The 17,918-nt window shown below is 46.4% G+C and overlaps 2 protein-coding genes across 2 annotated transcripts; one reads left to right on the forward strand and one right to left on the reverse strand.

Annotated features, from left to right (window-relative positions):
* Positions 1–3,252: 3,252 nt before the first annotated feature.
* On the forward strand, positions 3,253–11,800 carry LOC119942595 (olfactory receptor 52D1-like). The gene is made up of 4 exons (XM_038763451.1): positions 3,253–4,190; positions 6,301–6,370; positions 7,059–7,166; positions 11,792–11,800. Exons 1-4 carry the CDS (start codon positions 3,253–3,255, stop codon positions 11,798–11,800), a joined length of 1,125 nt encoding a protein of 374 aa, XP_038619379.1.
* A 1,279-nt stretch (positions 11,801–13,079) lies between these two features.
* LOC119942604 (putative olfactory receptor 52P1) lies at positions 13,080–14,027 on the reverse strand. Its single transcript, XM_038763462.1, has one exon. It carries the CDS (start codon positions 14,025–14,027, stop codon positions 13,080–13,082), a length of 948 nt encoding a protein of 315 aa, XP_038619390.1.
* Positions 14,028–17,918: the final 3,891 nt, after the last annotated feature.

Below are 17,918 nucleotides of genomic sequence, written 5' to 3' on the forward strand. Positions count from 1 at the left end.
GGAGTGTGGCCTGGGTTGTAGTAGGAGAGCGCAAGGTGATTGAGTGCTTCAAAGCTGATCATAGGAGTTTCTGTTTGATGTGAAGGTGAATGGGCAACCACTGGAGGTTCTTGAGAAGTGGGGAAACATGGCCTGAATGCTTTTGCAGAAAAACGATTCAGGCGGCAGAATGAAGTATGGACTGTACTTCAGACAGGAGGTTGAGAAATCAGTAAGGAAACTGATACAGTAATCAAGTTGGGATAGGATAAATGCTTGGATGTTTCGATGGAGAGGAAAGGATGGTTTAGTGAAGTTGTGAATGTGGATCCGACAAGATTTAGTGATGAACTGAGTATATGTGTTGAATGAGAGAGAAGAGTCAAGGAAAATGCCAAGGTTAAGGGCTTGTAAGACAAGAAGGATGGTGGTGCCAACTCCAGTGATGGGAAAGTCAGAGGGAGGACAGGATTTGGGTGGTAAGATAAGGAGTCTGCTTTAGACATGTTAAATTTGCACTGATTGGAGGACAACAAAGTAGAGATATTTATTCATTCATTCAATCATTTATCATTAACAATAATAATAATAATGGCATTTATTAAGCACTTACTATGTGCAAAGCTGGGGAGCTAAGTGCTGGGGAGATTACAAGGTGATCAGGTTGTCCCATGGGGCGCTCACAGTCTTAATCCCCATTTTTACAGATGAGGTAACTGAAGCACAGAGAAGTTAAGGGACTTGCCCAAAGTCACACAGCTGACAACTGGCGGATCTGAATTTTGAACCCATGACCTCTGACTCCAAAGCCTGGGCTCTTTCCACTGAGCCATGCTGCTTATTGAGCTCTTACTGTGTGCGGAACACTGTACTAAGTGCTTGGGAAGTACAAATCGGCAATAATAATAATAATGATGGCATTTATTAAGCGCTTACTATGTGCTGAACACTGTTCTAAGTGCTGGGGAGGTTACAAGGTGATCAGGTTGTCCCACGGGGGGCTTACAGTCTTCATCCCCATTTTACAGATGAGGCAAGATATAGAGACGATCCCTACCCACCGACATCTAGAAGGGGGAGACAGACAACAACACAAAACAAGTTGACAAGTGTGAATACCATCAGAATAAATAGAATTATAGCTATATACACATCATTCATAAAATAAATAGAGTAATAAATATGTACAAATATACACAAGTGCTGTGGGGTGGGGAAGGAGGCAGCGTAGATGGATGGATGGGGGTGATGAGGAGGGGAGGAGGAGGAGGAGAGGAACAAAGGGGAGCTCAGTCTGGGAAGGCCTCCTGGAGGAGGTGAGCTCTCAGTAGGGCTTTGAAGGGAGGCAGAGAGCTAGTTTGGTGGATGTGTAGAGGGAGGGCAGTCCATACCAGAGGTAGGATGTTGCCCATGGTGGGACAGGCGAGAACGAGGTAAGGTGAGGGTAACCTGAAGGCAGGAGGAAATGTGAGACTGCAGAGAGGGAGAGAAATCAGGGCTGCAGATATAGATTTGGAATTCATCTGCATAGAGGTGACAGGTGAAGCCCTGTGAGTGAATGAGTTCTCCAAGGGAGTGGGTGTAGATGGGGAATAGAAGGGGACCCAGAACTGAACCCTGAGGGACATCCACAGTTAGAGGGTGGGAGGCAGAGGAGGAGCCTATGAAAGAGACTGAGAATGAGTGGCCAGAGAGATAGGAGGAGAACCAGAAGAGGACAGAGTCACTGAAGCCGAAGTTGGATAATGTTTCCAGGACAAGAGGGTGGTCGACAGTGTTGAAGGCAGCTGAGTGGTCAAGGAGGATTAGGATAGGGTAGAAGTTATTGGATTTGGCAAGAAGGAGACACTTTGTGACTTTCGAGAGGGTCACCCTTCTGGAGTGAAGAGAACAGGAGCCAATTCAAGGAGAGAATTGGAGAGGGAACTTGAGACAGCAGGTGTAGACAACTCACTCAAGGAGTTCGGGGAGAATGGAAGGAGAGAGCCATTGGGTCAAATGAGGGGGCTTTTTTAGGATAAGGGAGACATAAGAATGTTTGAAACCTGCTGGGGAGAAGCTATTGGAGAGTGAACAGTTGAAGATGGCAGTTTTGGGAGGGAAGAAGGGAGGAGGCAAGTGTTTGATAAGGTGCAAAGGAATGGGGTTGGATATGCAGGTGGAGGGGGTGGATTTGAGAGAAGGCAGGAGATCTCCTCTAGAGATAATCCTGGGAAAGATGGGCGAGTTGAAGAACGGGCAGGAGTGGGGAGGGACTAAGGAGGGACTGTTAGGGATATCATGCCTGATAGTACGAATTTTTCAAAAAAGTAAGTAGTCAGGTCATTATTCATTCATTCATTCAATCGTATTTATTGAGCTCTTACTGTGTGCAGGGCACTGTACTAAGCACTTGGGAAGTACAAGTTGGCAACATATAGAGATGGTCCTTACCCAACAGTGGGCTCACAGTCTAGAAGTCATTAGAGGCAAGCGTGGATTTTAGTGATGTCGTGAAGTTAGAACCCACTGTGATCTTCTGTTGGGTAGGTACCGTCTCTATATGTTGCTAACTTGTACTTCCCAAGAACTTAGTACAGTGCTCTGCACACAGTAAGTGCTCAATAAATACGATTGAATGAATGAATGAATGAACCCACAGGATTTAGTGATGGATTGAATATGAGCATTGAATGAGAGAGAGGAGTCAGTGGTAATGGTGCCAAGGTCACAGATTTATGTGACAAGAAGAATAGTGGTGCCATCTACATTGATGGGAAAGTCAGGATAAGGACAAGTTTAGGGTGGCATCGAGGGCTGTGGGTCAGTGGAATGAGTTTGATGAAAGGATAAGGGAGTGAATTAGTTGAGTTCAGTAGAAAGGGGGCTGTAGAAGGAGAGAAGGGAGGTGAGGAGGAGGGGTTGAGGTGACGGAGAGCCTTGAAGCCAAGAGTGAGGAGTTTTTGCTTGATTTGTAGGTTGACAAGTATTTAGTACAACACTCTGCTCGCAGTAAGCACTCAATTAATGTGATTGAATGAATGAATGAATAAGTACAGAAGACACTGGGTTGATGAGACTAACCAAAGCTAGAAAAATGGTAAGGGGTTTACCTGGCAGGCTTCCTGAATAATACTATTTATTATTTGGGGTTTGTTAAGCACTTACTGTTCTAAGCACTGAGCACTGCTCTAAGAAGGATTTGGGTCTTGAGTTGACTTTGAGTAATTAGTCTTCTTGGGATAATTTTAGAGATTGTCCCTCCCCACTTCTGCTTCTTCTTCCCAGGTCACCATGTTGATTTCCAACACTACCAGCTTCCATCCTTCCATGTTCCTCCTGTTAGGCATTCCTGGGATGGAGGATCAGCACATCTGGATCTCCCTCCCCTTCTGCTCCATGTACATCACAGCTCTGCTGGGCAGTGGCACCATCCTGTTTGTTGTTGCCTCTGACAAGACCCTCCACAAGCCCATGTATCTCTTCCTCTGCATCCTCTCGCTCACAGACCTGGTGCTTTGCTCTACCACATTACCTAAGATGCTGGCCATCTTCTGGTTTGGGGTCCAGCACATCTCCTACTATGGCTGCCTCACCCAAATGTTCTTTGTCCACATGGTCTTTGGCACCGAGTCAGCTGTCCTGCTGGCCATGGCTTTTGACCGCTTTGTAGCCATCTGCCGCCCACTACACTACTCATCCATCCTCAGCCCTGGGGTCATTGGGAAAATTGTAATGGCCTGCATAGTCCGAGGCCTCTTATTCGTCTTTCCATTTATCATCCTGATCCACAGATTGCCATTCTGTGGGCATCATGTGATCTCCCACACCTACTGTGACCACATGGGCATTGCTAAGCTGGCATGTGCCAACATCAAGATCAACATCATCTATGGCCTGACAGCTGCACTCTCAGTCACAGGGATGGACGTGGTGCTCATTGTCTTTTCTTATGGCTTCATCCTCCATACTGTGCTCCACCTGCCCTCCCAGGATGCACAGCTCAAAGCCTTCAGCACCTGTGGGGCCCATGTATGTGTCATCCTGGTCTTCTACATCCCAGCTTTCTTCTCCTTCTTCACCCACCGCTTTGGTCACTGGATGCAACCTCAGGTTCACATTTTCGTGGCCAACCTCTACCTCCTGGTGCCCCCCGTGCTCAACCCGCTGGTGTATGGCATTAACACCAAGCATATCCGCCAGAGGATCCTGACTCTAATACTGGGGAATAGGTAGGGTCCTGCACAACTCCTCACTGCTACCACCAGCTCCAGCAAAAGGCCCCAGGGAGACTCCATCAACTGAGTTCATTTGGTGAACTCATTCGCTCCCATGGCTTCAACTATCATCTCTACACTGATGACACCCAAATCCACATCTCTGCCCCTGCTCTCTCTCCCTCCCTCCTGTCTTGTGTCTCCTCCTGCCTTCAGGACATCTCCATCTGGATGTCTGTCCGCCATCTAAAACTCAATATGTCCAAGACTGAACTCCTTGTCTTCCCTCCCAAGCCCTGTCCTCTCCCTGACTTTCCCGCCACTGTAGATGGCACTGCCATCCTTCCCATCTCCCAAGCCCACAAACTTGGTGTCATCCTCGACTTCGCTCTCTCGTTCACCCCACACATCCAATCCATCACCAAAACCAGCCACTCTCACCTCAACATCACCAAGATCCGCCCTTTCCTATCCATCTAAACTGCTACCTTTCTGTTTCAATCTCTCATCCTATCCCGACTGGATTACTGCATCAGCCTCCTCTCTGATCTCCCATCTTCCTGTCACTCCCCACTTCAGTATATACTTCCCTCTGTTGCCCGGATCATCTTTGTGCAGAAACGCTCTGGACATGTTACTCCCCTCCTCAAAAATCTCCAGTGGCTGCCTGTCAACCTACGCATCAAGCAAAAACTCCTCACTCTCGGCTTCAAGGCTCTCCATCACCTAGCCCCCTCCTACCTCACCTCCCTTCTCTCTTTCTACAGCCCACCCTGCACCCTCTGCTCCTCTGCCACTAACCTCCTCACTGTACCTCGTTCTCACCTGTCCCACTGTCGACCCCTGGCCCACATCCTCCCCCTGGACTGGAATGTCCTCCCTCCACACATCAATCAATCAATCAATCAATCAATCAATCAATCAATCAATCGTATTTATTGAGCGCTTACTGTGTGCAGAGCACTGTACTAAGCGCTTGGGAAGTACAAGTTGGCAACATATAGAGACAGTCCCTACCCAACAGTGGGCTCACAGTCTAAAAGGGGGAGACAGAGAACAAAACCAAACATACTAACAAAATAAAATAAATAGAATATATATGTACAAGTAAAATAAATAAATAGAGTAATAAGTATGTACAAACATATATACATATATACATATATACAGGTGCTGTGGGGAAGGGAAGGAGGTAACATGGGGGGATGGAGAGGGGGATGATGGGGAGAAGAAGGAAGGCGCTCAGTCTGGGAAGGCCTCCTGGAGGAGGTGAGCTCTCAGTAGGTTCTTCAAGAGAGGAAGAGAGTTAGCTCCTCCAAGCTAGCTCTCTTCCACCCTTTAAAGCTCTACTGAGAGCTCATCTGCTCCAGGAGGCCTTCCCAGACTGAACCCCCTTTTTCCTCTCCTCCTCCCCATCCCCCCCACCCTACCTCCTTCCCCTCCCCATAGCACTTGTATATATATATATATGTACATATTTATTACTCTATTTATTTTACTTGTACATATTTACTATTCTATTTATTTTGTTAATGATGTAAATTTAGCTTTAATTCTATTTGTTCTGACGATTTTGACACCTGTCTACATGTTTTGTTTTGTTGTCTGTCTCCCCCTTCTAGACTGTGAGCCTGCTGTTGGGTAGGGATTATCTCTAAATGTTGAGGACTTGTACTTTCCTAGTGCTTAGTGCAGTGCTCTGCACACAGTAAGCGTTCAGTAAATATGATTGGATGAATGAATGAATGAATGAATGAATGAATGAATGAATGAATGAGAGCCCTGAGACCCCTGAGGTGGCTGAGGGGCAAAAATGGACATGTCCCTAAAGTCTGACCACTCTGCTCTATGTAAGTGCTGCTGATCCTTGTCCCTTTATGGATGCCTCATACATTCATTCAATCGTATTTATTGAGTGCTTACTGGATGCAGAGAACTGTCCTAAGTGCTTGGGAAGTACAATTCAGCAACCTATAGAGAGAGTCCCTATCCAACAACGGGTTCACAGTCTAGAATGCCCAAGTCAATATGGGGAAAGAGACATGACAGCTAGAAGTTGATTGAATCATTTTTAGGCCTTCCCTCTGATTGATTTGAGACATATTGTCCGATTTCACTTGTTTAGATTTAAGGGCTGGGTCCTCTCTGACTCCACCACCTTTCTAGCGTGCCCAGGAGCACAAATGCCCCCAAAGGTAGAATAATAATAATAATAATCATGATGGTATTTACTAAGCGCTTACTATGTGTCAAGAACTGTTCTAAGCACTGGGGTGGATACAAGGTTATCATGTTGCCCCACATGGAGCTTACAGTCTTAATCTCCATTTTACAGATGAGGTAACTGAGGCACAGAGAATGATAATAATAATAATAATAATGGCATTTATTAAGCACTTACTATGTGCAAAGCACTGTTCTAAGCACTGGGGAGGTCACAAGGTGATCAGGTTGTCCCACGGGGGGCTCACAGTCTTAATCCCCATTTTACAGTTGAGGTAACTGAGGCCCAGAGAAGTTAAGTGATTTGCCCAAAGTCACACAGCTGACAATTGGCAGAGCCGGGATTTGAACCCATGATCTCTGACTCCAGAGCCCATGTTCTTTTCCACTGAGCCACACTTGTCCAAAGCCACACAGCTAAGTGGAGGAGCCAAGATTAGAACCCATGACCATGACTTCCAAGCCTGTGCTCTTTTCACCAAGCCATGTTGCTTAGGTGTGAAGGCTACTCCAGAGAGGGAAATATAGTCTGGAGACCCCTTTCTTGCCCTCTCCCTCATTGCACTGTGTACAATAGGCTCTACCCCAGAGGGGAATCTTTCACTTATTATGGGCCAAGCATTGAACGACACAAACACTGCTGCGGCTAAATTCATGCAGCACTGCATGCCTACCTCGGACCCTAGTGATCCCCTGGTGATCACCCCCAACCCAGTAGTTCCATTAGGATGGGAGGAAGTTCCTGTTGTCCCTGATTCAGTCAGGAAGGTGAGTTCCGTGCTTAGAACAGTGCTCAGTGCTTAGAACAGTGCTTGGCACATAGTAAGTGCTTAACAAATACCATTATTATTATTACCAGCCAGGACAGTGTCCCAGTTAAAAAAAAGGGCTTGGCACATAACATTTAATAAAAAGATAAATAAATACCATTATTATTTTATTAAAAGCTTTCCACAGCCAATGGTCATCCCCTTTCTGCCACTCAGCTGGAACTGAGGAAGCTGAACTTGACTGGGCCTAATTAGTGTATCCTTTAAGGGGAGGAGTGGCTGGGTGGGTGGTAAAGGGATGTATAGAAGGAAGGACAAGGAATGTGTCCTTTATTCAAGAGGTAAGGGGGCACATGCAAACCAAAAGAGCAGAATAAATGACCCAGTGAAGCAGAGCTTTAAACAATGGGAAACAGCAGGGAGGCCATGACAGCAGTCAGACCAGCCTGGAGCAGGGGTTGCTATCCACAAATTGAATCTGCAATGACCTGGGCACCAGGAGACTGGCTTAGATATAGAGGCAGACCCTGCATAAGGAAATGCATCAGCCCAGCAAGAGGTTATATGCCCATGCACACAATGTGGAAGGGAGTGGAAGGGCACATCCAGGGTTGTTTTCCCAAAGTGCTCAGGGTTATGTCTGGGCATGGGAGGGGGCAGGGATGGAGGGGTAGTCCAGCCATTTTGCTCCTGGGTAGGGGGATGGAGTGATGGAGACCTTGGAAAGGATTCAGGGTATTACACTGTGGACAGTGATCAGCAGGTTACCAGGATGAGAGTAAATGGTCTTTAGCTGCAGCAAAAGGGACTTCAGTGAGACCTCATGAAGAACTTCCTCCAAGTGAATGGTGGAGAGGTGAGAATTAGGACCTACCACTAAGGACTATGGTGTCTCCTTTTCCTGAAGAGCCTAAAATAGATCAGATCTCCAACACCCCATTCAATGACTTTCATGAAACATTTATGAAATTTTGTTATAACTTTGGTTCTCCTCCTTCAGCCACTATTTTAAAATAATGTCTGTCAATCTGTCCACTTCATTAGACTGTAAGCTTCATGGGAGCTAAAAGCAGGGATCATGTGTCTTGCTTCTGAGGGGCTCTCCCAAGTGCTTATTACAGTGCTTCACACTTAGTTGATGATCAATAAATGCCATTGGTGGTGTGCATGATAACAGCCTAGTTTACACCCATGCCAGAGGCAGAAGGCTGAAGCAGATGAGAAGGAGAAGGTCCAGCCCAACTGGGGATTCTCTGCTTCTCTATTGAAGTCGCAGGGTGTCTCCCGGGGTTCATTCATTCATTCATTCAATCGTATTTATTGAGTGCTTAATGTGTGCAGAACACTGTACTAAGCGCTTGGGAAGTACAAGTTGACAGCTTATAGAGACGGTCCCTACCCAACAACGGGCTCACAGTCTAGAAGGGCGAGGCAGACAACAAAACAAAGCATGTGGACAGGTGTCAAGTCATCAGAATAAATAGAAATAAAGCTAGATACACATCATTAACAAAATAAATAGAATAGTAAATATGTACAAGTAAAATAAATAGAATAATAAATCTGTACAATCTTTTAGACTGTGAGACCACTGTTGTGTAGGGACTGTCTCTATATGTTGCCATCTTGTACTTCCCAAGCGCTTAGTACAGTGCTCTGCACACAGTAAGCACTCAATAAATACGATTGATGATATACAGGTGCTGTAGGGAGGGGAAGGAGGTAGGGTGGGGGGGATGGGGACGAGGAGAGGAAAAGGGGGGCTCAGTCTGGTGGGGGGACAGGCAGAAGTGATGGAGGTCAATTAGCATTTACCCTGCTATTACTAATCCCAGCATAACCCCTGCTATTAGAGAAGCAGCCTGGCTCAGTGGAAAGAGCCCGGGCTTTGGAGTCAGAGGTCATGGGTTCAAACCCTGGCTCCGCCAATTGTCAGCTGTGTGACTGTGGGCAAGTCACTTAACTTCTCTGTGCCTCAGTTACCTCATCTGTAAAATGGGGATTAAGACTGTGAGCCCCCTGTGGGACAACCTGATCACCTTGTAACCTCCCCAGCGTTTAGAACAGTGCTATGCACATAGTAAGCGCTTAATAAATGCCATTATTATTATTATTATTACAATTAATGTAATTGGCCACACAGTCCCTTGCATCACTAGCATCAGCCCCTTAAATAGAGTTTCTGGGGATTTCCCCAGATCAGCCTCTATTTGATTTGGGTGATTAACAACCTTTATTCACCCCTCCCTCAGTCCTAAAACACTTACAGACATATTCACAATGTATTTATTCATATTAAGGTCTGTCTCTCCCTCTAGAGTGTAAGCCCATTGTGGGCAAGGAATGTGTCTATCAAGTTTATTACATGGTACTCTCCCAAGTTCTTAGTACAGTGCACTGCAGACAGTAAGTGCTCAGTAAATATGATTGTTTAACTGATCATCTAATGCTTTTTTATGGTATTTGTTAAGTGCTTACTAAGTGTCAGGCCACTAGATACAGGGTAATCAGGTTGTCCCATGTGGGGCTTACATTTTTAATCCCCATTTTACAGATGAGGTAACTGAGGCACAGAGACGTTAAGTGACTTTACCAAGGTCACCCAGCAGACAAGTGGTGGAGGTGGGATTAGAACCCACGTCTTCTGACTCTCAAGCCCATGCTCTTTCCACTAAGCCATGAAAGTACCCTTTCTGTTCCTCCTTGCCCCTTCCTGCCTGGGCATGGTTTCCATGGTAGCCAACTGAAGTACTGTCCTCCCTGAGGTGTTGTGCCTTTATTCAGTTTTCAGCACTGGTTACCATGGGAATGGCTGGAAGTGCCTGACTGAGATGCCCTGGGAGATCAGCTATATGATATTGGAATGCACTGTCCAAATCAAATGCTTCCTGGATGCCCATCTGTCCAGTCTGGGTTTTCCCATCAACTGCCTGTTACCTGGCCCTTTAAGGGCTGGCTCTTTCAAGGATATTCCCATTTCAAGTTGGGGCAGGGGAGGGCAGGGAGGAAGGAAGAAGTTTCTCTTTGTAAAGTCACATAAAATAAGCCCTTCCCACTGCCTATTTCAGTCAAACACACACACCTTCTTTGTGAGTGACTTTCTAAAGACTAGGTAACCCTGATAGCTCCATCTGAGTGAGTTTTCAAAGTTAAAAAGTCAAACTTCAGGGGGGTCTGAACTATCTCAGATCCACTGTTCACTCAGCTCTACATCACAGGGGCTGGGTTCATCCAAAACCTCACTTGGAGGAAAAAGTCAGTAGTTGTCAGCTGCACTGCTGTCCCATGGGCTCCCAAGCATATGTAAAAGCCGTTTCCTCCAATACCATGATGTGACATAAGCAGACAGGCTCATGTTGCTGGATGAACATTCCCTAATTCCCTTATATCAACCCTGTCAAAACATGACCTGAAAACACAGGATATAGGAGGACAGGGTAATAAAAATAATTATAATAATGGCATTTGTTAAGTGCTTACAATATATGAGAAGCACTGTTCTAAGTATTGGGGGAGATACAAGATAATCAGGTTGTCCACGTGGGGCTCAGAGTCTTAATCCCCATTTTACAGACGAGGCAGCTGAGATACAGAGAAGTTGAGTGATTTGCCCAAAGACACAGCTGACAAGTGGCGGAACTGGAATTAGAATCTATGACCTCTGACTCACAGGCCTGTGCTCTTTGCACTAAGCCACGCTGCTTTTCAAGTGTTTACTATGTGCCAGGCACTGGACTAAGTTCTGGGGTATATACAAACTAATCAGGTTGGACAAAGTCCTGATCTCACATGGGGCTCACAGTGTTAATCCGCATTTTACAGATAAGGTAACTGAGGCCTTATCTAAAGGTCCTCTAATGCTCAGGCCCTTGTTCTTTCCGTGAGCTCACATTACCTCCTGTTCAGTGTGTCTGGGTTTCTGGTTCTGATCCTCCTCCTCCATGAGACTGTCAGCTTCTTACGATTAGAGACCGTGCCTTCTTCTTCATCTGTCCCTCCTCCTATCGCCCAGTATAGTGTGTGTGTGAGAGAGAGAGAGAGAGAGAGAGAGAGAGAGAGAGAGAGAGAGAGTGTGTGTGTGTGTGTGTGTGTGTGTGTGTGTGTGTGTGTGTGTGTGCAACTTTTGTATCCTCCCATCAGACTCTCAGGCTTTCAAGGACAAGGATTATTATTATTATATTTATTAAATTCTTACTACATGTCGATCAGTTTGAAGTGCTGAAGTAGATACAAATTAATCAGGTAGGACACAGTCCCTGTCCTACGTGTGGCTCACAGTCTAAGTAAGAGGTAGGATTTAATTCCCATTTTCAGTTGAGAAAACTGAGGTCCAGAGAAATTAAGTGACCTGCCCAAGATCACATGGCAAACAATACAAGGCCTAATGCTTTCATTGCCAATGGAATAGATTCCCTAAGAAATAATAATGGTGGAACATGTTAAGAACTTACTATATACCAAGCACTGCATTAAGTGCTGCAGTAAATACAAGATAATCAAGTCCCACGTGGAGTTCACAGTCTAAGTAGTAGGGAGAACAGGTATTGAAAGGTTCGTTGCAAAATTTTGTTAAAGGCTGACATGTCTTTGTTTCCTAAAAATTTCCCTTCACCTTTCCTACAGGTCACTTGAAGTCAGCTCCACTATTATGGCCCTTCAACTGACCTGGCTCATTCCTGTCATTACTGTACCTGTCCACATGTGCCTGTGCCTGTCTGTGCTGTCTCCCCTCCCGGGAGCTCTGACGGACTGTCCTGGACATCATCTTCCTGGGGATGCTCTTTGAAAACTTGGGGACTGACTGACACCAAGCCCCTTGCTCTGTGCTCTCTCTCTCTCTCTCTCTCTCTCTCTCTCTCTCTCTCTCTCTCTCTCTCTCACTCTCCCTCTCTCTCTCTCCTCCTAACACCACTGCCCCATTCCTGAATTTGGTTGCCATAGGGCATGCTGGCTTGTATAGATTCCCTGCCTCTTCTCTGTTACTTCCTCCTGCACAGCATGGCAACCCCTCCTCAAAAATCTCCAGTGGCTACCAATCAACCTACACATCAGGCAAAAACTCCTCACTCTTGGCTTCAAGGCTCTCCATCACCTCGCCCCTTCCTACCTCACCGCCCTTCTTTCCTTCTACAGCCCAGCCTGAACCCTCCGCTCCTCTGCTGCTAACCTTCTCACTGTGCCTCATTCTCACCTGTCCCGCCATCGACCCCCGCCCACATCCTGCCCCTAGCCTGGAATGCCCTCCCTCTGCACATCCACCAAGCTAGCTTCCTTCCTCCCTTCAAAGCCCTACTGAGAGCTCACCTCCTCCAGGAGGCCTTCCCAGACTGAGCCCCTTCCTTCTTCTCCCCCTCCCCATCCCACCCTCCCTACCTCCTTCCCCTCCCCACAGCACCTGTATATATGTTTGTACAGATTTATTAGTCTATTTATTTTACTTGTACATATTTACTATTCTATTTATTTTGTTAATGATGTGCATCTAGCTTTACTTCTATTTATTCTGATGACTTGACACCTGCCCATGTTTTGTTTTGTTGTCTGTCTTCCCCTTCTAGACTGTGAGCCCGTTGTTGGGTAGGGACCGTCTCTGTATGTTGCCAACTTGGACTTCCCAAGTGCTTGGTACAGTGCTCTGCACACAGTAAGTGCTCAATAAATATGATTGAATGAATGAATGAATAGGGTGAAGAACAGACATTAATGTAAATAATAAATACTGTAGGGCTGGGGTGTGTAGCAAAGTGCTTAAGGGGTTCACAGCCAAATGCACAGTCAACACCGCGGGGAGGTCAAATAGGGAAAATAAGGGCCTAGTTTAACACAGTGGTTGGCACATAGTAAGAAACAAATTGATCATTGAATAAATGAAACAAAAAGAGGCTGACCCCCACCCCCGTTACTACATTCTCTACTGGGCTCGTGTCCCAGCGCAGCAATTTAGATGCTTGATGACCATGTCCCGAATCTCCTTGGTCCTCACCCCAAAGATGACTGGGTTAAACAGAGAGGGGATAAGGAGGTAGAGGTTGGCCAGGAGGATGTGGATGTGGACCGGGATGGCGTGGCCAAAGCGGTGGACGAGTGCAGAGAAGAGGCCAGGGCCATAGGCGATGAGAACGACCGAGAGATGGGAGGAGCAGGTGCTGAGGGCACGGAAGCGGGCTCTACGGGAAGACAACCGCAACACAGCCCACAGGATCAGGGCATAGGAGGACCCAATGAGCAAACAATCAAGGCCCCCCACCAGGACGACCACACAGAGGCCGTAGACACGGTTGGGCCCGGTGTGCTCACAGGCCATCTTGACCATGGCCATGTGATCGCAGTAGGTGTGGGCGATGACTGTCCGGCAGAAGGTCAGCTGTCTGAGCAGCAGGGGGACAGGCAGAATCAAAACCACCCCTTTGGCCAGCGCCATCATCCCCAGACAGCGCACCAGGGAGCCAGTGAGCACAGTTGTGTAGTGCAGGGGGTTGCAAATGGCCACGTAGCGGTCGAAGGCCATGGCCACCAGCACGGCGGAGCGCACCACTGAGGTGCCGTAGATGAAGAACATCTGGAGCAAGCAGGCATCCAGGCTGATGTCCTGGATGCCAAACCAGAGGAGGCTGAGGACCTGGGGCATCATGGAAAGGGTGGAGACCAGGTCAGCTAGCAAAAGCATGGCCAGTAGGTGGTACATGGGCTTGTCCAGGGCAGACTCCATTGCCAGCAGGAACAGGATGGCGCTGTTGCCCAGGAGAATGGCCACGAACATAAAGGAGAAGGGCAGGGAAAGCCACAGGTACAGGTCCTCCAGGCCGGGGATGCCCTTCAGGGTGAAGGTCATAGGGTTGGACTGGTTGAACCTGGGCATGGCCGGCTGCCTTGGGCAAAGTTGGCTTGAGAAGCTCTCTGGTCTCCTGAATGAGGACTGGTGATGGAAATACTTCTCAGTACTTGGACATTAGGCCTGTTCCCCCTTTGCTCCTGCCTCCCCTCTGCAGCTCAAGGTCACCTCCTCCAGGGAACACTCCCCAATTAGCCCCTCCCACTCACTTATCCCTAATCAAAACCTGTGATGCTTTTCTCCCCTTTAACTCATTCATTCATTCAATAGTATTTAATGAATACTTACTGTGCATAGAGCTCTGTATTAAGTGCTTGGTAGAGTACAACACAACAACAGACACATTCCTTGCCCACAGTGGGGCTCACAGTCTAGAGGAGAAGGAGAACCAGTATTCGATTCCCATTTTTCAAATGAGGAAACTGAAACACCGAGAAATTAAATGACTTGTTAAGTGATACGAGAAGCAGCGCGGCTCAGTGGAAAGAGCCCAGGCTTGGAAGTCAGAGGTCGTGGGTTCTAATCCTGGCTCCGCTACTTGTTAGCTGTGTGACTTTGGGCAAGTCACTTAACTTCTCTGTGCCCCAGTTACCTCATCTGTAAAATGGAGATTAAGACTGAGCCCCATGTGGACCAACCTGATCACCTTGTATCCCCCCAGCACTTAGAACAGTGCTTTGCACATAAAGAGCTTAACAAATGCCATTATTATTATTATTATTATTATTATTTATTATTGCCAATGCATGCTTCTCACCCTTCTGTTTGGGTCTACCTGGATGGCATCCTGTGTGTCTATCCTGTCTCTTCTCTCCTCTCTATCAGACTAGGAGCACCCCAGGATCCTGGAAACAGGAACTGGACACCCAGCACCGACTTGATGATAACAATGATTCTACTCTATCTGTAAGCCCCATGAGAAGCAGCATGGCCTAGTGCATAGATCACGGCTCCAGGAGTCAGAAGGACCTTAGTTCTAATCCAGGTTCTGCCACTTGGATGATGTGTGACCTTGAGCACGTCACTTCACTTCTCTGTACCTGAGTTACCTCATCTGTAAAATGGGGCTTAAGTTTGGGAGCCTGATGTGGGACATGGACTGTGTCCAGCTTGATAATCTTGTATCTACTCCAGCACTTCTCACCTATGAATCGATGCCATATTGTGACAGGAAAGTTTGCATTCACTGATGAAGCTAAGAGTTATGCCCTATGGGCTACACATAATGGAAAGGTCTTAGCCGAAACATCTGAGATACAAAGTCAATTCACTTGTGCTGGGCAGCAGTGGCTTGGGAAAGAGTCAGAGGCGAATGAGCAAGTGATCAAAACGTTGAGATCAAAGACAACGGCAGAGACTCAAGTTTTTACTGTGCTGAAGAAGACAATGGTAAACCACTTCCCTATCTTTACCAAGTAAACTCTACAGATAAACATACCAGATAACCCTATGATAGAAGATGGGTCCTTCTGAAGAGGGTGTGTCCGTGGAATCACTATGAGTCGGAAATGACTCGAAGGCACTGGAGGAAGACCCCAGCACTTAGTTCCTGGGGCATAGTGAGAGCTTAACAAATACTGTTTGAAAAAACCCCATCTGTAAGGATTTTATCTTTTACATATTTTGACTATCCTCGTAAGCCTCAAGTATAGTTCCTTGCACCCAGGAGATGCCCAGTCCACCCTGGAGATGGTGACAGTGATAATCAATAGCAACATATTTATCATTTTTATTCTACCAACTCTTTTGTTTTATTATTAGTGGTACTTGTTAAGCATTAGACTGGATTGCTTGACTTCTCTGTGCCTCTGTTACCTCATCTGTAAAATGAGGATTGAGACTGAGCCCCACGTGGGACAACTTGATTACTCTGTATCTACCCCAGCTCTAAAAGCAGTGCTTGGCACATAGTAAGCACTTATCAAATACTATTATTATTATTATTAAGCCCTCCTCTAGGAATTTGAGGAGTCATAAAATAAATGAAAGGTGTGGACCCTGCCCTCAAGCATTTACAATCTAAGAGGGAGCATGAGAAGCAGAAAAGCAGCGTGGTTCGGTGGAAAGAACATGGGCTTGGGAGTCAGAGGTCATGGGTTCAAATCCCAGCTCTGCCACATTGTCAGCTGTGTGACTGGGCAAATCACTTAACTTCTCTGTGCCTCAGTTAACTCATCTGTAAAATGGGGATTAAGATCGTGAGCCCCACGTGGGACAACCAGATCACCTTGTATCTGCCCCAGCACTTAGAACAGTGCTTTGAACATAGTAAGCACTTAAAAAATGCCATCATTATTTATTATTATTTATGAGAAGGCATGACAGGCACAAATTCCGTATTTATGAGTGCGCGAATAGATGAAAATGAGAACTAACAAGACATTAAATAAATCAGTCACCCTAAACAGGTAAATATGTAAGAATTCTACGGCCAGGAAGAAGGAGATGAATGTGTTTGCAGTGCCTAGCCCTGATTCCACTCATGCCCCTTAGTCTTACAGTCCATTTTTGATGACAGGGTGCCAGCCTGGTCTGTCTGTGCTACTTGACTCCTAGCTTTCAACTGGCCTGCAGCAATGTTTGAAGCCCTCGGACCTGTCCCCTTGAAACACCAGATATCCATCCAAAACTCAGACTCCCAGTGGCTATGTACATTATGTCTTTTTTAGTGTCTAGCTCCCCCTCCAAACTCTAATCTTCTTGTGGGCAGGGAGTATGTCTACCGACCCCACTGTATTCAAATCTCCAAAGTGCCTGCACATGGTAAGCATTCAATGAAGAGAAGCAGCGTAGCTCAGTAGAAAGTGCATGGGCTTTGGAGTCAGAGGTCATGGGTTCAAATCTTGGCTCCGGTAATTGTTAGCTGTGTGACTTTGGGCAAGTCACTTAACTTCTCTGTGCCTCAGTTCCCTCATTTGTAAAATGGGGATTAAGACTGTGAGCCTCCCGAGGGACAACCTGATCACCTTTAACCTCCCCAGTGCTTAGAACAGTGCTTTGCACATAGTAAGCACTTAATAAATGCCATAATTAATAATAATAATAATAATAAATATTATTGATTGATTGAGTAGCCTGAAGTGTTGCTGTGGTTGTGGAAGTGGAGGCATCAGTGAATTTGCAGTCCCTAGACCTGTTTTCAATTATGCCTCCTTGTCTCCAGATACATTATTGACGGCCGCATGTCAGCCTGGTCTGTCTGTGCCATCTGACTTCTAGTTTTCAGCTGGGCCATAGCAAAGCCCTAAGCCATCAAACCTGTCCCCTTCAATAATGATGACATTTATTAAGCGCTTGATATTCAGCCCACTCTCATACCCTCAGCACTTAAATATACATAATTTATTTTAATGTCTGTCTCCCCTTCTAGTCTTTAAACTTCTTGTGGGCAGGGAATATTTCCACCAACTAAGGTGCATTGTACTCTCCCAAATTCTTAGCACTTTGCTCTGCCTACAATAAGCACTCACGATTGATGGATCAATTGGTTTTATTAGCACGTAAACACCACCCTGGTCATTGGGCTGAGAAGACAAACCATCCTCCATGACCTGTTCCAATGTTTCCCACCAACACCCAGCTAAGAAACTCTTTTGACATCTCTCCTAAATGGGTTTTCTTCCCTTCTGCCTTGGCAGGAGACAGAGTAGAGCTTGCCAATCCTCCTCAATAACCCCCTCTCCCTTTCCCTCCCTTCAATCCCCTTCACTTACCCAACAGAAGGCAGCTTTCTTCAAATGATCAGGATGCCCCCAAAGGTAATCTTTTCCATTCCCCTGCTTCCAAGTTGGACAATCCCTTCCGTCACCCAGATGAGATGGCTATCTAGTTGTTCCTCTCTTGAATAATCTCTGGGAATGAAGACTCCACCCCCTCCCTTGGTCACTTACATCAGTGTTTAAAACCTCTAAACATTAG

This window comes from Tachyglossus aculeatus, chromosome 2 (assembly GCF_015852505.1).
Source record: "Tachyglossus aculeatus isolate mTacAcu1 chromosome 2, mTacAcu1.pri, whole genome shotgun sequence".
In the NCBI taxonomy this organism is placed as follows: Eukaryota; Metazoa; Chordata; class Mammalia; order Monotremata; family Tachyglossidae; genus Tachyglossus; species Tachyglossus aculeatus.

What these genes read in the sequence shown, in the direction of transcription:
- LOC119942595 (XM_038763451.1), top strand. Translation starts at nt 3,253, where the DNA reads ATGTTGATTTCCAACACTACCAGCTTCCATCCTTCCATGTTCCTCCTG. An exon ending in ACTCTAATACTGGGGAATAG is followed by an intron (nt 4,191 to 6,300) that starts GTAGGGTCCTGC and finishes TCACTTGTTTAG; the next exon opens with ATTTAAGGGCTGGGTCCTCT. An exon ending in GAGCACAAATGCCCCCAAAG is followed by an intron (nt 6,371 to 7,058) that starts GTAGAATAATAA and finishes AAATTCATGCAG; the next exon opens with CACTGCATGCCTACCTCGGA.
- LOC119942604 (XM_038763462.1), bottom strand. Translation starts at nt 14,027, where the DNA reads ATGCCCAGGTTCAACCAGTCCAACCCTATGACCTTCACCCTGAAGGGC.